Source organism: Hemibagrus wyckioides, linkage group LG10, assembly GCF_019097595.1.
Source record: "Hemibagrus wyckioides isolate EC202008001 linkage group LG10, SWU_Hwy_1.0, whole genome shotgun sequence".
Lineage (NCBI taxonomy): Eukaryota > Metazoa > Chordata > Actinopteri > Siluriformes > Bagridae > Hemibagrus > Hemibagrus wyckioides.
Genome location: NC_080719.1, coordinates 16,574,715 through 16,601,077, shown reverse-complemented (window position 1 = coordinate 16,601,077; position 26,363 = coordinate 16,574,715). Strand labels below are relative to the sequence as shown.

Genomic DNA, 26,363 nt, shown 5'->3' with positions numbered 1-26,363 from the left:
CTGAAAGAAAGTGGAAAACGCCTGAATAAATATGATTTTAGAATAAATTCTCCCACAGTACAGTGATTCTGTGAAGAGACCTAGTACTGTGTGATTATTTGCTTGAGAGGAAAGGATGAAAGAAAGATGAAATGGTGCAAACAAAAGAAAACTGAGATAAAAGTCGACAGTGATATTTTGCCAAAAGAAGACCTTACTTTGTAAACAGTCAGCATTGAGCAGGTCTTGGCACTTCTCGTGGCATTTGACACCACACTCAGTACAGCGCATACCCTGTCGGGCAATACCCCACAACAGTCCCTCACACTCATAGCAGTAAGTTGGCGTAGTGGCCGTCCACACCTCAAAGTTATGGGGCGTGGTGCAGGAAATGGGGTAGATGAGAGCCTGGAGAGTCTTCTTATACACGTGACTCTTCTGCGTGAGCAGATATGGGGATATAACAAAAAGTGTAAGAACATACAGTAACCCCAGACATAATCTGACAGAGAGACAGGAAGGGCGAGAATGTATGTGAGCATACCAGCTCCTCATTGTTGAGAGTGCTGGAGGCCATCGCCGAGGTGATTCCAGCTTTGCGAGAATTCTGGACAAGGGACTAAAGCAGAAAGCACAAAGAAGAAAAAGTTCTCCCAACTTTCAGTAACAATTAATATTTTGCCATATGAGAATTAGGGTATCAAAAACCCTTAACATGCATACAGTTCATACAATTCAATTCTCTAATAAAATTCAGATTCTACTAACATTCCCAGCTACAGGAATCTGGGTTATATCTCATTTTCAAAATCACATTGAAAACCCTGATTTAAAATCTGACTCACCATCGCCTATTGAAGTACGAATGTTTGGACAGGGAAGATGGAAAGAGGAAAAACACATTAGAAGATGCTGGACAAACCATTACTCACAAATTATTAATTACATACCCCAAATCTATTACTGTAATAGAAAACCATACAAGCCTATATGAAACGGCATTCTGAAAGGAGGTCTATAAGAAATGCGACATATGAAAAGAGGGAATCCAAGGAACTCCCTTTTTTTGGGGTGCCGAATTGTAGGTTGATTAAAATGGTTGTACTACTCAATCCAAAAAGTTAACATTTCTTACTTCAACAAACTTTACATTTTCAAATGCTCATGTTGAGTCCAAAACACTGAGGAAGTATGAGTAAATAGTTTCCAGTTTCCAGTATCATCCATTTTGAGTATATTCTGTTTGTTCAGTGCTTAGTTTGGATCAGGAGTGTGAGTCGGGAAGGCTCAGATTTATTAAAGACCCAGTTTAGCCAGTTCAGTTTGAGTGCTGAGGGTCTCATTCTGACTAAAATGACTTCATCAGGAGAGTTGAAACGGGATGACTGTAAACCAGGCAAACCAATGCAGATGTGTCTTCTTTAAAGAGTGTCTTAATCATCTCCATCTCATTACTTCCATAACTCTGAGTTCAAGTTCTGTACTTCAGGAACAGACTGGCTTATTGACACAAAGACAGTAGTCAAGAAAAAAACTATGAAATGTAAAGCTGTCCAGTAGAAAAGAGTAGAACATCCCTGGTGGCTACTTTGCTAATAAACCAGAGCCAACTCTTTTCATTTAACTAAATTTAACAGTGAACTATATTTAATAAGGATGCTATCCCAAATTTTTGGTAGAAAACAGTAACAAGACTAATGTGGCCTAAAAAGATAAATGTCAGATTTAATACAATTATAAATAAGTCAACAGTTATAATAATAGGAAAATGTTTAAATGATTAAATGTCCTTTTATTACTCTCCTGCACTTGTCAGCACTCAGAGAAAGCACATTTTTCTCCCCCACTCTTCTGTTAGTAGCAGTCATGTGATGGGGCCAAAGAGGGAAATCAGGGAAAAGACAGAGTAGAACTGGTTTCATAAATCTTCATGTGTCTAAAACCGTTGTGCAAGTGCTTAGATTTAAAAAATCTTTTACAGCAGAAAGTCTCAAATAATGGCCAATCCAAGACCCTAAGCTGTGCAAGTGACTCATTGTGTTAGACAGATCCTTATTTGTGTTTTATTGGGCTAATAATATGAGAAGGTGTGACATGGTGCTGTTTATGTGGGAATGCTGGACTGAACACGGAGGCAGTGACAGTAAATATAACTCACCAAATCTCGAACCAGAGGAATGGCCTTACGTTTGCGCAAGTCTGGCATGCTGTCTATAGTGTACAGAGCTCCTCCAGGCCTGAGCAAAAATACAAACAAAAGAGATCTGTTAAACCCTGCTTATGAGGCTGTATTGGAGAAGGAGCCCACAGGCAGCCCTGATCTTAACATAAACATTGCCCGTCCTATAGGTTTTCTGAAATCTCATTGACGACATTAAAAGTTTCCATCAGCTCAGCTGCCCCTTTTATTTTCAGCACTGCCTTAGAGAGACTTTATTCATGAAGAAAGTAGGTTTCACTGTTTCACTCACCCTGCTTGTAGAAACAGTGATGCCAGTCCAGGAGTCTCGCCTCGGGCCTGCAGACAGCAGCAGAGACTCAGAGCAACATCATTTTACCACTTCATCCATTTGCTAGACTGCATACAATTCTCACTTAGAACAGTTTGAAACCCAGTGACTTTCATTTCATTGGGTACTGTTCCTAATAGAGGAAAAGACTGTTTCCTGATTTGTGACTAGAGATATGTGCCTGCAGATATCATTGACGTCATATAAGTCTCTCATAAAATGAAGCCAGACTGCGGTCCTGCTTTATCTTCATGATCATCATTTGGTAATAGCTGTAAATCCATCTCTTAAAACAAAGGCAGCAGCTTTCCATCAAGGAGACCCTTTACCTCAGCCCACACACACAGACACACCCACCTTTCTGGGGGCTCATGCAGTCTTGGCCATTCAGGACAGAGCATGACAATCGCAATGGCAATGACATAAAACTGAAAAGAAAAGAAAAAGAAAACAAAATACAATAATGGGGTGAAGGACAAACAAAAAATGAGGTCAACACAAAATTCAGGAGAAACCTTTATTATGGAAAAAAAATCACAATCACTATCATAAATGATTTTAAATGTCAACAGCAAAAGACAAAAAAAAAATGGAAAAGAATGACATGAAATTAAAAAACTATAAAGACAAAACATCAGAAGATACTACACAAACAAATATCTCTGCTCCTTCTGGCTGATGCCTTTGCACAACACATTATGGTCTGCTATTCCACAATGAAAACTGAGAACAGGTTAGCAAACTCCCAGAAGGCATCAGTGCCAGAGTGTATACTATTGTTACACCATGCTTTCGTATCAGTCGCACTCACCTCCTGCAGCTGAAGCCGAACCCTATTGAAAAGTCGCAGCCAGTTGGCCTTGGCACGTTCGGCAGGATCCACTGCCTCCTCACGCTTTGCCACACTAGGAATAGAGGAGGAGTGTTTTAGCAAAATTTTATATCACATTCACATCACATCTTGCTTTATAATTCTGAGGCCTTGGTTATTATATCAATGTCTAATATGTGCTGTATTTTTATTACCACATTTGCTTAGTTAGTGTGTGATTATAATTTTTGTCATTTTAATGGTGATAGAAAAATAATACGTGTTATTTGTGCCCAAACACTTTTATGCTCTTGTCCATTTTTCAAATACAGAAAATTCTTTAGGACAGGTAAGTCTCAGAAATTCTCTTCAGCACCAAAATTCATTATAAGTAGCCATTGCTTGTAAAATGTTCATAACACTGTGTAGAAGTATCAGTAGCAGTGTGTTACCAGATTCATTTCAATGCAGCATGCAAAAACAATAACTGTTCCTGGATGTTCCTGGAAGTGGTTCAGCTTTCATTATCCTTTAGCCTGTGGTGGCTGATTATTCATCATAATTTGTATCTCACAGGATGCTAGAGAGCAGCTAAAGCAGCTATGGTGTAACTATATGTAGATGTATTTTGCCCATCCCTGCTTAGAATCTAGATTTGACAGTTCACCTTTCTGGAGGTGCTTCTAGTTTCTCAGGCGGGGCTTCAGAAGAGTGTTCAGTAACTGGAGGCTCAACCTGAGGCTTCAGCTCCTCTTTGTCTCCAACAGGTTTTACTGCAGGTGGGAATGATGGTGCTGCAGGACCAAGAGGCTCCAGATTAGAAGCAGGTGCAGTGGATTTGCTGGCAGGTTTGCTGAAGTCGTCAAAGCTCTGTTGCTTTGGCACAGCTTCTGTGAGAGAATTTGTAGCCCGGAACTGGGGTTCGGCCTGTGGGGGCTGATTCTGGTGCATTGATGTCTGCTTCTCCAGGGGTGGCCGACTGAAGCCGGAGGACTCCCGTGCTAACGACGGAGCTGCACTGGTTGGGGTGGGCGTATATGGGGGCTCCTGCTCCTCACTAAGTGTTCCATCTAGACGATACAACTCCTCATCCTCCTCAAAGCCCATTCCCTCTTCCTCCTCGTAGGGGTAATCCCCTTCCTCCTGCTCATACAAGTCACCATCCTCATCCTCGTACAGTGCACCTTCCTCTCCGCCATCTTTGACGTAGCTACCTTCGTCGCTGTAGACTCCTTGAGGCTCGTCATGGTCCCAGCCAGGTGACTCTTTACCATAGCTGACCGAGGAGTGGCATGAGTGGTAGGAGTCATTCTCATCATAGAACTCTCCGGAGCCACGGAAGCTCTCGCCATCCTCACTGAGCTGCGAGCTACCACGGCTCAGCTCGCCTGATGAAGCATATCGACTGGACCCCGTGGGACTGCAGAGAGAGTAAGGACGTGTTAAATAAGAAGAGAAGAGGTAGGTTCCTATGGATACAAGGGAAAATCAGTAACACTGACAAAAACTACTTTGTGTAGCAGGGCTGATAAATTCTTTTCAAAAATTGTATTTCAGTTCAAATTTAAAATATTTAGTATTCAGATGCATTATTTAAACACACAATTTTATATTACTATTAGTACTATTAACTATTAGCAGGACTATTATGTTTCCAAATGATATAAACCACAAGTAAGCACTATGGCATTTTAAACAATGGAAATTACAATTTGAGCTTTCAGAAATATATTTTTATATAAACATGTTATGCAGGATTCACATGTAATCAGCTCAACACTATGAATTCCTATCTCCTATTTCCTAGTACAATACATAATAAAAAGGTTATAGTTAAGGTTTCCTACAGCCTACTTGCTTTTTTTTTTTTTTAAATATAAAAATAGAGCTTACCTTAAAGGTCATTAGTTCATATTACATTACTGACAATATCTTAATAACATCTGAAATTTACTCTGACAAATTTACTCTGTGTGTATGTATGTTTATGTAGAGGGCCAGTGCAACATAATGCAAAAGAACTTAAAGTCTTAAAGTAAAAATGTAACACTACTTTACTAAGCTGTGAATAAAGCAGATGTCAAAACTCAAATATAGCACAAAACTGAAAAAGTTTTAAATAGCTTTTCCTACCATTAATTAATCTAAGCAAAAAAGCAAGATAACAAGACTGGAAGAACAGTCATAAGTGATAACAAATTCATCATCCATCCATTCATCCATCACCAACCGAGAGAGAGAGAGAGAGAGAGAGTTCAATTAAATAAAAGAATACACAAATCCACGTGACTTCACCCCCACACTCACATGTCAGCAAAGCTAAAACCACAAGATTAAAAGACAAATGAAAGATCCAGAATGTATATATAAATTACATTTATAAGTCCCTCTCACCTATCAAGTCTACTCTGCAGCTAATCTGATCTCAGCTAACAGTGTAATGCAGATCTAAAGTCTCTTTCTTCCCCTATATTTTCATATTTAGCGTAGAGAGAATCCAATGTTATCCACTCCAAAAGTCTCATAATATGCATCATCATCTTCTGTAACTGATTTATCCTGAGCATCTAGGGCTTATCCAGGGATCCAGCACCCAAATGCTTGTTTGCATTGTGCCTAACAATTGCGCCACTCCCTCTCCCAAAGCAGGAAGTGCAAAAGATCACACTGACAAATGTAAATGGTGGGGATATTGACATTAAAACTATATAAAATCACATGTAGGTTGAATATAGACATTATATTCCATATATTCTATAGCATCAATTGAAAGTCATAAGCTTGCATTTTTTAGCATTCATATCTTTTTTTTAAAATGTAAACGTAAACCATCCTTAAACATCATGCGTGTTTACATTTAAGATTATTTTGCAAAAAAAAAAAATAAATAAATTCAATGGTCATTTAATTTTACTGACTAGGTCTTGTTGAGACCTCCCCTGACTGCAAAGCAGGGAGAAAAAACTTGTCAAGAGCATTTAGAAGGTGGCCAATTTTAAGACACTGTACTACAGAATAAAGAGGAAACCAGTGAACAGAGGAGCAGGTCCACTGCTTTCTGATACATACACGCCTTGCCTGCCACATACACACACAGTCTAGCCAGCTGCCAGCTCTGAACATGGGCTTCTTAACTGCACTGCAATTACTGTAGCTGAAGTCAGACATACTGAAATCACAGAGTAGTCTTCTATTGCTGTCAGGCAAAAGACAAGCAAATAGCAGCCTACCAGAACTAAACACATACCATTCTTCTTTACTGTGTGACACACTAAGCTGACCTGATACAGCATGACAAAGAGTGGCTAAGAACCAGAAGCATTCAGTCAGACACATCAAAATAACATGTCACTTTGCATCATTAAGTACATAGCAGTCACGGCACGGCATAGAAATACGTAGAGAAAAAAAGATACAGAAATATATATGTATATATGTATATATAGTCAATATAGATAATGCATGTAAAAGAAGAGGGTTGTGCGCATGCATGCAAGCACAGCAAGGACCACAGGACCAGACACGTCCAAATCCACGACATCATCACAGCGGCATGGAATCACAGGCTGGAGCAGCAGGAGGAAGAGGAGGGTGGAGGTGAAGGAGCTACAGAGACCCACCTATCAGAGAGCGAGCGCCTACTGTCTAAGGAGTACTGGCGGCTGGTCCGCCTGCTCGAGCCGGAGGCCGAATCGAGATCACTGCGACCGTTGGTGGCGGAGTCTAAACTATCATAGCGTCTGGGAGGAGGGAAGGGGAGGGGACAAGGCAGGAAGAGGAGGAGCATAAGTCATGGCTTATTTGCATCTGGCCTCTAAAGGACAGCCAAAGTAAAACCAACATGGTATAGTGTCCAACTCCGGGTGTTTGGTTCACCAGACTGCATAAAAGACTCTTCACAAAAGCTTTAGCAAACAATCTCTAGCCATTCATGAATTAAAACATGTTACAGAAGGATTCATATACGTCTGTCTTATATAGGAGTATGGATTACTCATGGAATCTTTATGAGTTAATGCATCCCATCATTCATTGCAACACTAATTTCCAAAACTGAGATTGAGAGAAATGGAGAAACATGAGTTAATGGGACAGGCACAGGCTTGCATGTATCTCCAGTATTCAGGTCAGAGGGGGTGCCGGACCGGTGATGCTCGCCACCAATCCTATGTACACATTAATTGCTCATCCAAGGGCTTATATACACGGACCCCTGAATACTCTGAGGAAGTTCATAAGGACAATGTGAATTCATAGTCATACAGAACAGTTTATCTACTGAACCACAATTCAATTAAATTACAGTAGCATATGAAGCAACCATCTAAGGCTCCTGAATGAGGTAATTAAAATAAGATTGCAAACTACCAACACACACAAGGGCCATAGCACTGTGTACCTCATAGCTCTCTGGTTATCGTAGTCATAGTCTTGCATGTCATCGTAGCGGGAGCCGCGGTTCATATGGCGAATGGGGTACTGGTGCATGGAGGCATTGGGCTGAGATGTGGTGTAAAAGGGAGGAGGGATGCTGTTGCTCGTCTCACTTCGGTAATCGCTGTCTCTATCGTCCACTGCACTGTCTGGATCATCATCTGGCAACAATATAAATCATAATCATGACTTTTAAGGGAAAGAAGCAGTGCAAAGCCAGATGCCAGAACTGAAGAAACCTGAAGAAAGTCTGTAAATAAATGATTAGTACTGCAAACCCTTAAAAATAAAAAAAGGCACATTTAATTGTTCTCCTGGAAAAGGAAGTTGGGATTCAAATCTAAGAAAATAAATGAATCTTGCTTACTTTGTTGGTCTCCCCATAGAGTCCAATTACCTACAACAGAAAAGAGGAAATCAGCTACAGATAGACCACAGCAGTTATGAGCAGGTGATTCAGCGAATCATAAAGGCCAGACGTGACAAGGGTGTAAACTGGACATCAGCAGAGGGTGAGGATGACTTTGTAGCTGCAGGCTAACTGTGATTAGGGTATTATGTTAGCATCTACTTCTAATCGGAGCTTTCACCCAGGAGCTATATAGCCATAGGAGCTATTATCACCTTGCCTTCCCTTCATAATTCACACTGGAATGTTTACAATATAGCTCCTTTGCTGACTGTAACATCTACATTTTCAGAAGACACCTCCTACCCTTTCAGGCTGTTTATTAATCTTGTGAAATGAGTATCTGAGTCTCTGTGTGTGGCAGGAATGAGTGTGAGATTGTGGTGTATCTACTCACAGCACTGTGTTGATGGCACGGGAAGTGGTCTTTCATGCTCCTCCTGATATGAATACTGCATAAATAAACAACACAATAAATACAAGAGCCTAATAGCTAGTAATGACAAAATGGCTTTTAACCTCCCTCACATCAGCAGGTACAAAAGAGAAGGAGAAAGGTAATAAAGACACTGTTCGTTCTTGATGACCGAGTGACAATTTCTCTTAATTAAAAGTTGCCCTGGCCTTCTGGTCCAAAAGTCTGGAGATGGATGAGAAAACTCACATCTTGGTCCCTCATGGCATTTAGCTGCTCCAGTTTTTTGGCCCAGTAGCGAGCCTCCTCCTCTGGAATGTCTGAAATGAATTTTGAGGTTTTAACAGCTAGTAGTTCTGGGGCATGCCACAGAATGAAGTCACCTAGGCTTACTACTACACACACAATATAACAGTTAGCTCAGTTTACCTAAAGGCAACTCAAAGCGTGTATCCAGAAGCACACGGTGGAAAGTTGGATCTTTGGTACCACAGATCTCATTTTCTGCCATGATGACCTGGGAGTCTAAAGTCATCCACTGCCCCGGACCTTCCTGTCAAACAGGAAATTAAAAGGACAGCCTTACTATATTTGATTGTTGCCAGGGTGTGATGGAGAACATTCTTTTTACACCATAAATATGCTACTAAAGGAATGCTTTTAAACCTCTGTCTATTTGTAGTGCTTCCCTAACCTGAAATAAGAATCAAAAAGCCATTTAAACAAAACTGACTTATATTGGAAATCTAAGTGCAGCTGTTTATACAGTCAATTAATATTTAAGTGAAATGCATCATTTTGTAGAACACTTCTGTTACCTTTACAAGCAAAGCTATTTGTGAAATTTAATTGTAAATCTATATAATTAGTGGTTAGTGGACTACCTTTTCAGAGAAAAATTTCCTGGTTACCAAAATAGACCAGTACATTTTTAATGTCCATTTGTACCTAATAATACAGGAATGCTGCAAAGCCCCTGTATAAAACTGTAAGTAACTGAGATTATCTTACGGTGTTGCTCCAGTGATGGAAAGTTAGATAAAACTATACATAGGTATTATAAGAGATTCTCTGCTGTCTTCTAAGACTTTTAATGTTAGACAATGTGTTTGTTTGTTGTCTTGAATTAGCATGATACATATATGCATGTATATTTCTTGATAGACTCAATGCCCTTAGCTAAACAATTTCAATAAGTTTCAAGTAAATGGGATTTCTGTTCTTTTCTCACTACAGGGAAACATACAGAAGTTATAAATGTTGAAGTGCAGATAGATATTAGCTTGAAAATATTCTAACAATACATAAAAATATATATACAAATGCAGTGCTTAAATAAATTCATGGTTTATGGGAACAGAGTATTTTTATTTGTATATTTTCTGTATTATTTATTTGATGTTTTTCATTTTATATGACAGAGTCTAACATTGAAAGCCAGCTGGCCAGATTCTGCATGTATAGGCCTACAGAGGGTGAGTAGTACTGCAGGCTGTTAGATTTGAGCATGCCATCTGTGCCATACCTCATTGGACTGGCGAATGCTGCTTAGAGGGATCCACAGCGTGCCCACCATGGTGTCCCAGATCAAGCCTTTGTTCCAGACCTCCACAGTCAGGCCCAGATCCAGCCTGTTAATCTCACTAGGAGTGAAAGGGGTGGATGAGAAGAACGAAAGAGACTTTCAAAACAGCAACTACAAAGATATCATTGGAAATGTCAGGATTTACCATGACAGTTTAATGTAGGCAAAGTAACGCTAACCACATTTTACTTACTGAAAGACATACAGTATTCCCTTAATATATAATATGTTGAGGTGAACATTTACATACATCTCAATTAAAGAAAATATATCCTACAGTTTCTCTTTTCTGGATCATTACCATCTGCATTATGACATCTCTCCACTCTCTCTAAGTTCCTCGCCACAGGAAGGAAATCACTGCATCTAATCCTAATAATAGCTTTGAAATCAGTACCAGTCACTGTGTTTGTCACTCTAGGGCAAATCTTACAGAATGATGGCTGGTGCCATATTAAACACACATATAAGTCACACATCTATGGATCTATATGTATAGGGCGTGGCAGAGGAAACGCATATTTTTCAAACAGCCTATATGCAGCAGTGAGGAGGGCAGGTAAACTTCGCTCCTTGTTAACAGGCGATTTCAACAGCCAGTAGCCATGGCACCATGGACTTGTGAGTCGTTGTCAATTAAAATGATTTCAAAAGTGATAAATCCATAATTTTTTCAGCGCTTTCCTCTGTAATGTGTAATTCAATGTGGGGCGTCACAGAATCATAATACAATCCTCAGGTGGGTTGAAACATTCAGAACATTTGAAATTGCATCATCTAAACTGCCTGTTAGCAAGGATTGGAGCTTACTCACCCTGGAGTGTACTGTGTTTTCAAAAAACATTTCTTATTTCTGCCATTCCCTATAATTGAATTTACAAATGTTTAAGCGACACTCAAAAATGTCTGTTCAAAAATCTGAAATTGTTGTCAACAACACTAGGTAACATCTTTGCACTTGAGACTGAGGCCATTAGGGAAATGTGTGTGTGCCACCACCCAGGGAACTCTAGATGTTTTCTAAGAAAATAACAAAACGCAAAAAGCTTCTGACACCATTTAGACAGGTAAGTGTAAAGAATTTAAAGAATAAACTGCTGTGAAAGCCAATGTTTTATGCAAGCCCATAGAGAGAGAGAGAGAAAAAAATCATCACGATTGTCGAAGTAGCTTGAATTAAATTTTCTCCCTAGTGAATTCGCTAGAATTTCTTCAGCAAAGTCTCTTGTGCTTTAGAGAGTGAGAAATGCATAGGTTTTTCTTACAACATGAAATCCTGTTCCCAACATGGCTGACTGCCTCGCACTGCAATGGTGGTGCTCTTCACGTTCTGCACCTTAAGTGTCACATAGGTGTTGAATTTCTCTAGAAATCACACAAGCAGACACCCACAGGTCAGATACACTGCTGTACAGCAATGCTAAGATGTATGAAAATGGACAGCAAGTATTGTTGAGTAGAGATTGGACCTACCTTGTGGTCCATCTAGCTTTGCTTTTTTCACTGTAAAAAAGGGAAAAATAAGAAATTACATTAAAGAAATACTCCAGTGTTTTACAGTACAATCTCTACCTACCGTGCCTACAGTATATATTGGACAAGGGTTAAAATACAAGGGCAGATGCTGGAACATTTATGCATAATTTATGTATCCTAGCATACAAGGAAGGTATACATTGAGACTCTTCTCCATTCTGGCACCTGGTGGTGGAATGGACTTCTCCTAGATGTCCAAACAGTTGCTGAGTCAATGAATGTCTTCAAATGATGGGTGAAGACCAAGCTCTTCCTGAAATACTAAAACTAGCAATTTTCCCTGATTATTTGAAACAAAAAACTGTGCTTTATTTCCTCCTAAGAGAGTTTTAGACTAGTATCATTAGTCTGTGACCTAGCAAACCAGTATTGATGTATTCATTGATAGAGACTTTTGTACGTAGCTCTGGATAGGTGTGTCTGACAATCACCAAAATTGTAAATTTATACAAAATAAATATATTTGTAGAGCACTCTCAGGAATTATTTAGTCAATGGCATTGATATATGAAGTTCTAAATTTGTGCAACGTCATGAAGCATTAAATGCTAACAAGGGATATTGTAGACAAACTGGGATACAGGGTCAGAAAAGGCACCGTAAATAATATAAAATAATAATATAAAATAGAACTTACATAACAGTATAAAAATAACCACGTCAAAACTGAAAGAGACTGAAGAGGCTCACAGAAGGAAGCACAACACTGCTGTCACTTATGCTTTGGGGAGTTTGGAAGAACTATTTTTTATAGGCAACCTGACATCACCATACTTATTCATAATTCATGTAAAACCATGTAACATGGATGGCAAGCTTCAGTGAGGGTGGCATTAAAATTCAAAGCTCTCCTGTTAATCCGCTACACCCACCTTTCACTTTGGAATCCACAGCAAAAAAAAAAAAAAAAAGCCATGCTGTCTCTTTTTAATCTCTCTTTAATGTTTGTAATGATGGCTATACAAACAACCTGAGGATTTCTCCTTATGGGTGCACTTCACATGCAGGATGGAAAGGTTAGGTTAGGTTTGTGTTTATACTCCTGATATTGCATACAACATTTTATTAGACTAATCTGATAGAGGTATTAGACTAATCTAATAGTGGTATTAGACTAATCTAATAGTGGTGTTAGACTAATCTAATAGTGGTATTAGACTAATCTAATAGTCAGCTCATTGGTAATAATTAGACATAGTCTCATGGAACAGAATCAGAAATCCAAGTTATAATCACTGCTCATGATTTTCAGTTTAACGAAGAATGGTTAGCCTCCTAGTCCAAACTCACTTATTCATTTTACATTTTTATCAGTATACATATAACATATAAGGATTGTTTTCATGTCAGTAATGCATTTAAAAGAATATATTATACACTGGTATAATATATACAAGGTATATCAGCCATAACGTTATGAGCACTGAGAGGTGAAGTGAATAACACTGATTATCTCCTCATCATGGCACCTGTTAGTGGGTGGGATATATTAGACAGTGAATATATAAGATATACAGATATAAGTGAACATTTTGTCCTCAAAGTTGATGTGTTAGAAGCAGGAAAAATGGGCAAGTGTAAGGATTTGAGTGAATTTGATGAGGGCCAAATTGTGATGGCTAGACGACTGGATCAGAGCATCTCCAAAACTGCAGCTCTTGTGGGGTGTTCCCGGTCTGCAGTGGTCAGTATCTATCAAAAGTGGTCCAAGGAAGGAACAGTGGTGAACCGGTGACAGGGTCATGGGCGGCCAAGGCTCATTGATGCACGTGGGGACGAGCTACTGTTGCTCAAATTGCTGAAGAAGTTAATGCTGGTTCTGATAGAAAGGTGTCAGTACACACAGTGCATGATGGGTCAGGGCTGTTTTGGCAGCAAAAGGGGGACCAACACAATATTAGACAGGTGGTCATAATGTTATGCCTGGCCAGTATATGTGTAATATAACCGATTACATGCTTTCACCATAAAGGCATAAACAATATCTAGAGGTTCAAAAGGAGCATATGACAGACACAGAGAATGAGTTCATGAAGCCTATTGGACGCACCTCCTCAAACTGAAATATGGATGGTAGCTTATAAAAACTACATGCACATATACTTCTTCCTCGAGTAATCAAAATGCTTGTTTTATCAGGGTGTCATATGCTGAACAATAGGCCTTATTACACAATGCCAGTCTTACATAAATGTGTAGAGATTTGATAAAAGTCATTGAATGTCCCTACAGACCAGTGACTAGAAAGAAAAATGAAAATAAAGTGTCTTCTTAAAATGCTGGTCCATCACGAGACACAAGAACAGATACGATGTGCCTTGGAACAGATTCTACAAGTTTTGCTACACACCTCCCTTCTTATGTAGCTTCCATGCATATATACTCCCTCTCCATCTCTTCCGCATGAGCTCTATTTAATCTCTCAGTGCCGTCAAGTGCTGTATCCCCACTACTAAAAATAGCTGCTTTAGTGTGACAGAGAGCTGAGGGCTGCTTCCAAAACTCAGCACAAAGCAACAACATTAAAACACCTTTAGATCTAAGGCCTGGATTTAACGTCTTTAAACCCAATTCATTAGGAATGGAGAGGAAAAACCAAACAAAAAAGCAAAGAAAAAAAAAACATGGTCATTATAGTAGAAATGATGATCGATGAGCCTGGGTGAAAGGTGAAAAGGTGAAGGTGTGAAATTTGGCTCTGTCTCATAAAAATAGAAAACTAGAACTAATGAATATGGCCTGAATACCCTTCATAATATGGAACAAATATAATTGCACTGATGGAATTCCTCAAGGCTTTTCATAGACTGGAACAAATCACACCAGTAAAGACAGTTGTGATTGGCCTGTTTGGTCTTGTAGCTAATTTACACATTTTTTATGCTTAGTGCACTCTATCTCTTATCTATCTATCTATCTATCTATCTATCTATCTATCTATCTATCTATCTATCTATCTATCTATCTATCTATCTATCTATCTATCTATCTATCTATCTATCTATCTATCTATCTATCTATCTATCATTTACACAGTGACAAATTCTATGCCAACGTTTACATCATATCATTGTCTCGATTCTTCAAAAGACATTTCAAAAAGAATTGTAATAAAATAAAAGAGAAATGCAATGGAAATGGTTATTAACAAATGTCCAAAAAAAATCATCCAACTGAGAACAGACAAGCCTTAGCACTGTGCATCTGCTCCGGTTACTAAAGCAATTGCCAGGAATCTGTCCAGCCTCTTTGACACTCGCCCACACACTCGTGCAGTCGCACTTGGACGTCAGTGCTGGAAACTCTGCCTGATTCATTGCAGACTAGTGGCAGACTGGTAGGCGTGCATGCAAATGGGACTCAGGTTGTAAGGAACTCTGAGCTTGGCCATTTATAATGAACCCAGGGCACTACAGTGCATGTGAGGGCAGTGAAGAAATATGTCAGGTGAATTAACTCCGGAAAGCCACAGTCCAATTAGTAGCTTAAACTAAATAACATACTTAAGTCAGAATGATAGTCATTCAGAGTACTTCAGCCCTGGTGGGAAAGGTATTACTATTGCTGATTTCAACAGTCTGACAGGTTTCTGACATTTTTTTCTGACATCTCCTACATGTTGTCAGTGTTCCTCAATCCTGGAGTACCTCTGTTCTGTATGTATAGGAGACACAGCATTTTTAAAAAAGATTTTAAAACAGTACTTACAATCACAATGTTTAGTTCTGCTTTGCTGTGCCAGAAAGTGTTTAACTACATGTAAGTTCACATACATTTTTTCACAATAACACATGTGGGTAGGTAGCATGACATTCCTCTCTCCTGTCTATCAGAAGGACCCTAGCTGAATGTGGGTGTGCGTGAGCTCATGCATAGGAAAGGGCAGTTAACATTCTCCTACAAGTGCATTCAGCTGCCCTGTGATGTTACCTGAGATGTGAAGGTGTCTTAAACGAAGCACATGCTAAGCCTTACCCTGCCTGGTCAGTAGCTGTTATGTAAGAGATTTTATCTAGTTGGGGGAATTGGGAATGTCTAAAATTGAGTATAAAAGAACAGTTCAATCAACTATTTGGTATTTCAAATAGACTTATAGAAGTAATGACAATAGCAGCAATACTTTAAAAAAAGTGCATTGTATGTAAGGTGGTATGGACTTTTATAGGAAGATAATCAGCAGTGTGTTGTGATGTGATGAGTGGTGCATTTATTCTCCATTTATAATTCTATTTCTGGGAAACAAGTCAGTTCCTATTATCATTTTTATCAGCTTTATTTTTTCTGTTTCATGAAATTAGTGCTTTTCTTCACGTTACTGAGAATTCAAAAAGTGCAACGCATCTTCAGGGAACCGCTTTATCTCTAACAGTTACCGCTGACATCTGTGGGGTATCTGCCATACAGGTATTTACTACAGAAAAGACAATGTATGAGAACAATTTGCTTTGAGACAGCATTGTGAGGTAATGTAATCTATACAACAGCTACTTCACTACCTTGAGTAGTTTAAAAGTGATCCAAGGGTGTCTATATACATCCTATAACCAACTTAGGACATTTCACTGTATATATCGTGCCATTCATCTGAGTTCACCATGTAAAATTCTACTTCCTACCTGTAATCAGCTACTATAGTAGTGTTAGCGAATCATTAGGCAAATGATACATTTTAGGAATATAACTATTGACTTGAAATATGAAAGCTAGTCGGATGATGAAGAAAAGGAAAAAGGGACACCAGTGTCACCAGAAGCACCTTTAATGGAAATGTACAAATCAATGTAAGTGAGCTAGCCAGTTAGTTTACACTGATCAGGCATAACATTATGAGCACTGCTAGGTGAATTGAATAAGACTGACTATCTCCTCATCATGGCACCTGTTAGTGGGTGGGATATATTAGGCAGCAAGTGAACATTTTGTCCTCAAAGTTGATGTGTTAGAAGCAGGAAAAATGGACAAGCGTAAGGATTTGAGTGAGTTTGACAAGGGCCAAATTGTGATGGCTAGACGACTGGATCAGAGCATCTCCAAAGCTGCAGCTCTTGTGCTCTGGGGTGTTCCCGGTCTGCAGTGGTCAGTATCTATCAAAAGTGGTCCAAGGAAGGAACAGTGGTGAACCAGTGACAGGGTCATGGGTGGTCAAGGCTCATTGATGCACGTGGGGAGTGAAGGCTGGCCCGTGTGATCCGATCCAACAGACGAGCTACTGTTGCTCAAATTGCTGAAGAAGTTAATGCTGGTTCTGATAGAAAGGTGTCAGAATACACAGTGCATGATGGGTCAGGGCTGTTTCGGTAGCAAAATGGGGACCAACACAATATTAGGCAGGTGGTCATAATGTTATAGCTGATTGGTTTCTATGCAGTATAGTGATTGTGGCTTCTTCTTTTTTTTTACCTATTTCATTTGGTCATATTGTATCCAAAATGTCACTTTATATTAATTTCTTGTTAATAGAACTGTTGTATAAAACCAATATCCTATTCACAAGCATGCGGTTATCCTGAATACAGATTTTCAGCAAGTAGACTTGCTTCTTTGTCCGATAGTGGTTAATTGTTGCGATATTAATTTTTTGACAATTCTAATTTATTATTTAGTTAGTTTCCTGTTCTAACACATACAGGTCATCTCACTGCATATGCTGTCCCTGTATTAGCAGGGTTTAACCAGATACGTGTAAAGGAAAACATTCAGTGTTTATTTAGGTCTCAGACAGTGTGAATTTTTTATGTGAACTGAGTGAGACTATTTTGCAGTGTAGTTTATTTTAAGATAATTTTACTGTAGGCAACATGATGGCGCAGCAGTTAGAGTTGCTGTCTCACAGCCCTGGGGTCTCGCTCGATCCCGGGCTTGGGTACATGTCCTCTCTGTGTCTGTGTTTGTGTGGGCTTCCTCCAAAAAAAAATAATAATCATGCCTGTAGGTGGACTAGGAAGTATAAAATCCCACTATGGGTGTGTGAATTGTTACTGAAGATGGGTGAAAGAATGAAAAAGGATGTTGCTGTGCATTACAGATCCCATTAAGAGAAGTGAGTCACCCACATTTAATGAATAATAAAGAGTCTACTGTAAGGTTATTTATTATAAAATCATACAGTACAGCATATTTTTGCTTCGAAACGAGAAGCAAGGCAGGAACACACCCCTACACACTCACAGAGACTGAACACTAATGCAAGAAGCTCATTTCCCTGGGCTGATCTGGCATCTTTGCAATAATGTTTAAGCCTGCACTAATGTCGAGGTCATCATCTTACGATAATGTTTAATGTTAGACAAAAAAAGGTGAAAAAAGCTACATACTATCGAAATGAACAAGATGGCACTGTGTATGCACAATGAATAGAGCTGCTGATTCTGCTTAAATGCATCCTAATGTGACTGTCGTGTTTCCTTTCGTCGAGTGAAATTATTCGCCAATTTTCCAAGTGATCAGATTGAAGCTTCATATAAAAGCTCACGCGCACCCAAAATCATCTTATAGCGCGAGACGGCACGCATGATAATAGCAAAGTTAACACGTTAGCCACATTAATCATACCCAACAGCTGGTGGTCCGTTTACACACCCCCACACCAAGACTTCAGTTCAACTGAGTGAAATAAAGCCTCACTTACCTCCAACACACAGCAGTGACATCTCTTTCAGCGGTTTATAATCTATCTTGGCGGTTTTAGTGCTTTACAGATAGAGAAATATATTTAACGCTCGCGCTGACAGGACCGTTAAATCAGAGCTTGCTGGAGCCGTCGAGATTGGAGTAACCGCCTCGTTTTGGATCGAAATAAGAGCTCGCGAAACAAATATAACACGAGGAAGTAGTTAGAATTTAATTGTCGACTGTCAAGATTGTCAGTCCTACATATATATTCGCTATTCTGCTGGGGAAAACGGTGAATTTTTCGTCTTGTCAGCCTCTCTTGACCCGCCGCACAGCCATCTTGTTCAGCACCGCCGTTACGAGGACAGCTACTATCGTGACGTCACAAAAAAAAAAAAAAAAGAAGCTGAACCGGCGTGACGCGGTCATCACCATATAACTTAACCCCATCAAATCAGTCCATTTATAAAGAAGAAAATCAAACAAAAAGTGGAAAATGGAAATCATAAAAACAATTACGGTAGTATTGGGAGACGCTAAAAACTGAATCTTGTGTACTATTTGTGAGTGCAAATGTCTTTAAGCAGGTCATTTCAGGAATCAAGCACCACAAACAGAGGTAAGATTGTATGGATACAAATTGTATGAATAATGAAGACTGTAGTTGATTTCGTTCTAGAATTAAAACATAATTGTACAAACATGTTTGCACTGGGGCTGGGGGACAATGGCATGAACACAGCAGAGAGAGAGAGAGAGAGAGAGAGAGAGAGAGAGAGAGACAGACAGACAGACGGACGGACAGACAGATAGATAGATAGATAGATAGATAGAGAGAGAGAGAGAGAGAGAGAGAGTAATAGCTTGTCCCAATACAATGAAACATTGTGATGCATTGTTCAACCCTAATAGCTGATTGCAGCCCTTCAGTTAGCCACCTCGACCACATCTGTCAATGAAAAAGGACCACACAGTGACCAGAGAATGCAGAGGCATTACTGAGTTTTTTTAAACAGCATACTGTCACTGCTGGGGTGAAAACTGTACATTAATCAAAAATAGCCATCAATAGCCTCTGGTCAGATCTAATAAAGGGCTTGAGGACAATTAACATTAACTGTGCATGGAAAATGCTATAGCTCTATAGCATATATCTATAATATACATTTACAAAATGGAACAATAATTTAGGTGTGCCTACTAAAACAAGGGGACATTATTAATTTTTGCAACCAGGGACCCCTTTAATTTTTAAAAATACAGTCAACATACTACCTGAACATCTGACTATTTAATTATTAGGCTTATTGCTCAGATTCTAGTGAAATAATATCTAGTTTGTGGTGGACCAGTTCTACAGAGCAGAGCAACAGATGTAATTGTATATACAAATTGCATCTATATGGTTCCCCTGCAATGGTCCAGTATACCTATTAAACAGGCAAGTCAGTGTAGAATCCTCAAAACAACAATTCATTTGGCAAGATCTTGCCTAAACATACGTATTATACAAAATAAAAGACCAGGAAAAAAATTTGAAACCAAGGTTAATATTAGAAAATATTCTGAAAGTTTTTCAGAGTCCGAAAAGCAATTTTCTTGTAACTTTTGGCGCTATAATGTAGTCAATACCACCATCTGCTGGACAGGATATCTTAAAATAAGACAAGTTTACTGCATAGAGACAATTTATTCCGAAAATGAAGGGTTTGTAGAGCAATTATTTTAGGGTTGATTAGACCTCTGCTTATCAATGGTCAAGCAGCAGAGTGCTCAGGATTTGAGTGTTATAATAACTAGGTGTTGTAGAAAGAGGAAAACAGAGAAAATAGAAAGGACTGGATCATGTCTCGTGTGTGATTTTTGCCAATATATATTATGCTGGGTAGTTTTTTCCCTCACTGAAAAACTCCTATATAAAAATATACACTGTTTAGCCATAATATTATGACCACCTGCCAAATATTGTGTTAGTTCCCCATTTGCTTCCACAACCCAGCCTGACCCGGCGAGGCATGGATCTCCACTAGAAGGTGTGCTGTGGTATCTGGCACCAAGTCGTTACCAGCAGATCCTTTAAGACCTGTAAGTTGCGAGGTGGAGCCTCCATGGATTGGACTTGTTTGTTCAGCACATCTCACAGATGCTTGATTGGATTAAGATCTGGGGACTTTGGAGGCCATATCAACACCTCAAACTCATTGTTGTGTTCATCAAGCCATTCCTGATCCATTTTTTGCTTTGTGGAGCGGCACATTATCCTGCTGAAAGAGGCCACAGCCATCAGGGAATACTGTTTGCAAGAAAGAGTGTACATGGCCTGCTACAATGTTTAGGTAGGCGGTACGTGTCAAAGTAACTTCCACATGGATGGCAGAACCCAAGGTTTCTCAGCAGAAGCATGACACTGCCCCCACCTGGCTTGCCTTCTTCCCATAGTGCATCCTGGTGCCATGTATTCCTCTGGTAAGTGACACACACGCACCCAGCCATCCACGTGATGTAAAAGAAAATGTGATTCATCAGACCAGGCCACCTTCTTCCATTAATCCGTGGTCCAGTTCTGATGCTCACGTGCCCATTGTTGGCGCTTTCGGTGGCGCACAGGGGTCAGCACAAGCACCCTGACTGGTCTGCAGTTATGCAGCTCCATACGCAACAAACTGTGATGCACTATGCACTGCATCTCCTAATATACTTGAAGAAGTTATTAAGAGAATAAACTATTTCTCTGTTCATCTTTTTTCATCTTCTATTTTGGAAACACCAGGGAGCAGTTAATCGAAGGAGAAAGCTGATGACAAATTAAAATAATAAGAGAAGGAAAAAAAAACACAAAACAATACTGTATCCCCATTTTATTGCATTATAGGTCACTGCAACATGGAGCAGCATACACTTATGATGAATTATACACTAACACATTACAGAAAAACTGTTTACAGAGTAAACATTTAAAAACAAGAGGAGTTTAATTTAATCAAAACATTCCCTGATTCAGCATTTCAGTACCTATCTCAATATTTTTCTTTTCAAATACACAATTATTATAAATCAGTGTAAAATGTAAAATCTACATTCAGGAAAAGTTTCACAATAATAATCTGCCCGAAATACCGCAATGCATTACATATTACATATGAGCAATCGATTAGTGGAAAATGATTTATGCTTCTGGAATGACAAATGGATAATTGTTATAAAACCGACATAGCAATGAAGACTAAAGAGAACAATATAGGAAAGGATTAAGGTAAGAAACAATGCACAAAACAAACAAACAAACAAAAACATTCTTCAGCGATTAAAAAAATTAAAAACATTCTAAAGAACGTGCATGTCAATAGCGCCTAAAGAGCCAACTACATCTAGACGTTCAGGCACTACTGCACACCATGAAAAGCAGAGATTTTCCTTCAGGTGTCTGGGTAATCCTGTCTTCATGGTGCTGTGAGATGCTTAAGTCAACACCTCAATTCCAGATGCAGCACAGCTGCACATATTTTTCAAAGTTTCTCACTGAAAGACAGAAATGAGAACGAATATCATGGTTACTGATATGTAGTGTCAAGTACTGTTTTCTCAGAACAAGATGGATGTTGATTTGGATGTTATATAGCTTTTCAAAAAAGTAGGGTTGTGAGGTTAATTAAAATTTAATGAGCTATATGCCACCATTAATAGATAAGGCAATGGTTTCAATTGTGGGTTGAAGTCCCATCAGGGCTGTGCTTTATGGGGCAGTGGTAGCTTAAGTCGTTAAGGCTCTGGGTTGTTGATCGAAAGGTTAGTTCAAGGGGTTCAAGGCCCAGCATTGCCAAGATGTCACTATTGGGCAATTGAGCAAGGCACTTAACCCTCTCTGCTCCAGGGGCGCTTTATCATAGCTGCCCCATGCCCTGACCCCAACCTCCTCAGCTGGGAAATGTGAAGAAAAGAATTCCACTGTGCTGCAATGTGTGTGGCGATAATAATAAAGGCTTCTATTAATAGCATCACAGCAAGTAAAGGTGTAATAACAATAATCAAAAAACAAAATAGTCTTTTTAATTTTCCACCTATTACAGTAAAAACCTTTACTGCCAGTGTTATGAATAACATATTTATGCACTATTCTATGGCAGTTTTTAGTATGAATAGTGTGTTCACAGTGAAAATTCCAAGAATTCACTGATTCATCTAAAAAAACAAACAAACAAACAAAAAAAATGACATGCAGAATGCTGGACACTTCATGCACTCAGTGGTCACAGTTTTATGTCGCCTCTGTCTGATGGTGGCTAAGGTCATATTAGGCATAAAAGCTAAAGCTATCAGCATCACATGTCATTTGCTTCGACTGGCTTATACTTCAGTTAGTTAAAAAACATTAGTGCTCCAATTGAAATGCTACTACCTTTCTAAATGGTAAAGTACACAGTGCATAGTGTCCGTGTGTAGTACTTCATTTGGGAACGCAACTCCATATTTCAAATGAAATACAGTATTTTTGTTAGTATTTCTGACACCACTCTTTTAGTTAAAATCCAAAAAGTGGAATAAAACTAAAAACTGCATCATTACCTGTCTAAGTGAGCCAGCAGCTCTTGGAGCTTGATCAGCAGAGCGCGGTGCTCGTGAGGACTGCTTTCCAAGGCACCGCTCAAACGACTCAGGTAAGTGTCCAGAGTTCCAAACGAGGGAGTCTCACCTGTGCCTGTGAATAAGAGACCAATCTTACAAAGGAATCAATTAAGTCACACCATTATAACACAACACATTACAACTAAATCTCCTGATGTCTGCTTCCATTACCAATAAGGATGAGTGTGTTATCAAAACAACACACAGATATCCCGAGGTGCTTATTCTTATATAACTCTTTAGACAAATCATGTGGCATCATCACAACATGCATTCAGCCAAAGCCCTCTTCGATTCACGTCCATGAGTGTCAAAGAGAGTATTTACATAAGTGTTTTCACTGGTAGTAGTTTAAAAGAAGAATCCTGTGCTTGCAATTTTGCCAAATCAGAATTAAGTAATATTTTATCTCCATTTATGTCTGCTGCTTTTGTGAATGCCTCATGAAGAGTTTTATGTTGAAAATGGGAACATAAGCACAAGGCGCTGTTAATTGCACCCGAGTTACAAGCAAAGTGTTAACTCTGGTGAGTGAGGGGAAGGAAGAAGACATGTCCCAGTGCTCACAAAACTGAAGTGCTGTCTCGTTGCACACAGTCAATGGAACCTTCCAAGTATTCATTTTTATTGATTGCGCTCGTTGATACCTCTCTGCACGCTCGGGCTGGCCGACCAGATGCTCTCTGCTTACCAGACAGATACCATAAGGTGTTTTGACATAAGACAGTATGATCTGCTATCATTAATCATGAAATATTTCCAGACCACTGTAATTTCTGGTCATCTGCTCATTAGTATAGCAACATACACAAGGTTTTGGATGTTGGAGACTCGATCTCAGTAGTGTAATGCTGAACGGTTTCAAAACAAACACAATCACTGACCTGGCAGGGGCACAGTAGCCAGGCTGGTGACCAGCGTCTGTTTGATGGCCTGCAGGCGGCGGTGCAGAGCCTGTGTGCGCAGCTCATCCTGACCAAGCTCGGCCTCCAGACGCTCTTTGGCACTAAACATCTCAGCTATGTGCTTTTGCAGAATGGTGTTCTGCTCCTCAAACTCCACGTTGGCCTTACGCAGCCGTCGAAGCTCAGCCTCCCGTGCTGTGGGGTAAAATAAAACATTCTGTAAAAAGAACTACTTCCATCCAGTAGCAAGTTTTTCTGCATTATATAATGATGCTTGTACCTTTGTTCTGATCGAGGAACTCTTCTGTAAAAATGGGCACGTCGAATCTGCTAGAGAGATCTGAAGTCTGTAGAACAGAATGCAGTAAATGATATATAACGTATAAGTCATTTACATACTGAAGAATAAATAAAAAGAAAAATCTGAACATAGCTTGTTGCATTCCAGCCTTTAAAACATACCTTAAGAGCTGCTGATCCTGAACTATTGGCATTTATAATAACAGATGTTAACTCCTCTAAAAAAAAAAAAAAAGAAAAAAAAAAAGGAAAAACATTTTTGCATTCAGTTTCAATACAGAACGAAGATCTATGAGTTCTGTAAAGATTCACAACCCATGATCATATAGTTTCTAAATTACAAGTAAAATCATCAATGAATATTGCACACAATTATAAATTGCTCCATGCAGCAAATAACGCATTGATTACTAATAAATTATTCTGACCTTTCTTAATTCTTTTGTCTTGGATCTTGGCACTGGTGATCTGGTAGGCTTCGCTTTTCTGGTACTCCTTCAGTTCCCTTGCATACTGCACTTTTTCCCGCTCCGCTTCATCCAGGTAACGCTGCAAGCAAATAGAATTTAATATGCACTCACAGGATTATGCAAGTACATAATACTTAACCTGGTAATAGCCTCACAAATGTGTGAGATGTGTGGGAAATTACCTGTTTGTCATGGGGAGCTAGGCGGCTCCACTCGGCCCCGAGTCTCTTGGTAATCTCAGGGAAAGGGAGGTCAGGGTGCAATGCACGGATATGTTCTCGTCTTTCATTCAGGAAGCGCACATAGCCAGTCACTGGAGCCTTGGGACCATTGGGTAAGACCTTCTTTCGCTTTTTTCCTTTGGGCCAGCCACGCTTCTTCACAGGCTGAGCATTGAGTGAATTATTGTTCTGGACAAGTTGCATTTGTGAAGCAGGTAAATTTAAATATTTCAAACATAATAGTAATGACAATCCATAAAAGTTTAACTTGTTACAATTCTTACCTCTTCCTGTGTTGAGTCTGAATGATGAAAACCTTTTGATCCAGGACCATCGCTTTGCTCTTGTTTTACTCCCCCCATTACAGATTCATCTGTTCCTAAAGAACCTAGGATGAAATAATTATGACTGGAGATCAGAATTCAGGGACACATAACCAGGAAGTCAGCACTAGCTTAAGAGTAAGGCTAAACAACATGTTAAGTAGTGCAGTGGGTAGTAATGCAACCTCACAGCTTCAGGGTCCACGGTTCGATCCGTGCATGTTTTCACAAAATCTACGCGATTTCTCTGCTTTCCTCCCATTTCCATATTACATTCATGTAGATGGCTTGGCTACTCTGAATTGCTTCTAGCAGTAAATGCATGTGTGCCCAGTGCCATGTAATGGTCAAACACTGCATGCAGGGTGTATTCCCACCTTGCACCTAGGATAGGCTCCAGATCCAAAGTGACTCTGCCTTTCTAATTAGTTAATTCTTCTTAAGCATCACTCATAATGCACTAACCAGCTAAATTGGCAACATTACAATTTTGTAAAATTGTAATTTGTATTCTATAGCGAGATGAGCAAAATATTTTGTAATTTATGCTGAATGCCAAATGTATCCATATTCCCTAGCTAAGTACACTACACAGGGAAAGACAGAATGGCTTCTTCGCCGTAAGTAGTGCACTACATATCCTCTACAGAGGTATTTGGTTGCAGCCCCGGAAGAATTCTTTCTATTTAAAACTACTCAATACAGTATACATTCTTGTTTTATTTATTCACCAACAGCTGTTTTCGTCCTGTAATAAGGAATATTAAAATGGTTTGGAATTTGGAGTTAATACTTGCTCTTGTTTCTAATGTTAGCAAGCGTTAAATAGCTAATGCTAGCGCTAGCTCAACCTAACCAGCAATTATTAACACTGGCAAAACAGTTAGCAAAGCTAAACACTTAGCACTGATGTAAACTCGTATCTAGATCAAAGCCATGGCGGTGCGTAAAAATAGAATAATCCACAGGATTTTAGAAATCCATTTATATTAAAAGCACCGGCTGATTTTATTAAAATTTTTATATCCATTATATAGATAGATATGCTAGAGGTACATCAATTTAGCTTACCTGGGTAGATTGTGTCCCCCAAATCAACAAGCGCATAATAGTGTGCGGCGTGTTCTCAACGCTGATTGGACGACGAGGTTTGCTTGGAATGAATTCACAACAAATGATTGGTCAGTCAGGATGGCTTTCTTAAAAAATGATTGGTTATATCTGAGTGGG

The 26,363-nt window shown here is 39.3% G+C and overlaps 2 protein-coding genes across 3 annotated transcripts in view; both read right to left on the bottom strand.

The window, feature by feature from the left end:
• The window catches only part of unc13a (unc-13 homolog A (C. elegans)), a 39,587-nt gene extending 20,941 nt beyond the window's left edge, over positions 1–18,646 (bottom strand). Inside the window, exons 1-16 of the mRNA XM_058401263.1 lie at positions 18,308–18,646; positions 11,617–11,646; positions 11,409–11,508; positions 10,084–10,201; positions 8,988–9,111; positions 8,808–8,878; positions 8,541–8,595; positions 8,102–8,131; positions 7,700–7,895; positions 3,968–4,720; positions 3,301–3,394; positions 2,451–2,497; positions 2,138–2,216; positions 825–830; positions 524–598; positions 198–417 (exon numbers count right to left, since the gene is read on the bottom strand). Of these exons, the coding sequence (XP_058257246.1) occupies positions 198–417; positions 524–598; positions 825–830; positions 2,138–2,216; positions 2,451–2,497; positions 3,301–3,394; positions 3,968–4,720; positions 7,700–7,895; positions 8,102–8,131; positions 8,541–8,595; positions 8,808–8,878; positions 8,988–9,111; positions 10,084–10,201; positions 11,409–11,508; positions 11,617–11,646; positions 18,308–18,329 (2,020 nt within the window). The 5' untranslated portion in view covers positions 18,330–18,646. The remainder of the gene's footprint in view (positions 1–197; positions 418–523; positions 599–824; positions 831–2,137; positions 2,217–2,450; positions 2,498–3,300; positions 3,395–3,967; positions 4,721–7,699; positions 7,896–8,101; positions 8,132–8,540; positions 8,596–8,807; positions 8,879–8,987; positions 9,112–10,083; positions 10,202–11,408; positions 11,509–11,616; positions 11,647–18,307) is intronic.
• A 2,495-nt stretch (positions 18,647–21,141) lies between these two features.
• hmg20b (high mobility group 20B) lies at positions 21,142–26,334 on the bottom strand. 2 transcript variants are annotated; one of them, XM_058400142.1, is made up of 9 exons: positions 26,205–26,334; positions 25,095–25,198; positions 24,772–24,999; positions 24,548–24,668; positions 24,282–24,337; positions 24,100–24,166; positions 23,799–24,014; positions 22,855–22,987; positions 21,142–21,810 (listed from the first exon to the last, which is right to left on the bottom strand). In XM_058400142.1, exons 2-9 carry the CDS (start codon positions 25,170–25,172, stop codon positions 21,798–21,800), a joined length of 912 nt encoding a protein of 303 aa, XP_058256125.1. In that variant the 5' UTR covers positions 25,173–25,198; positions 26,205–26,334; the 3' UTR covers positions 21,142–21,797. The 2 variants fall into 2 exon arrangements, with proteins under 2 accessions (XP_058256125.1, XP_058256126.1); XM_058400143.1 differs by having other exon boundaries at positions 24,772–24,975.
• Between the last annotated feature and the right edge of the window lie 29 nt (positions 26,335–26,363).

Excerpts from the sequence above, each read along its gene's own strand:
- hmg20b (XM_058400142.1), bottom strand. The coding sequence starts at position 25,172 with ATGGGGGGAGTAAAACAAGAGCAAAGCGATGGTCCTGGATCAAAAGGT. Across the intron at positions 24,669-24,771 it reads TAGCTCCCCATGACAAACAG|CGTTACCTGGATGAAGCGGA; the intron begins GTAATTTCCCAC and ends ATTTGCTTGCAG. Across the intron at positions 22,988-23,798 it reads GGCTACTGTGCCCCTGCCAG|GCACAGGTGAGACTCCCTCG; the intron begins GTCAGTGATTGT and ends TCTTATTCACAG.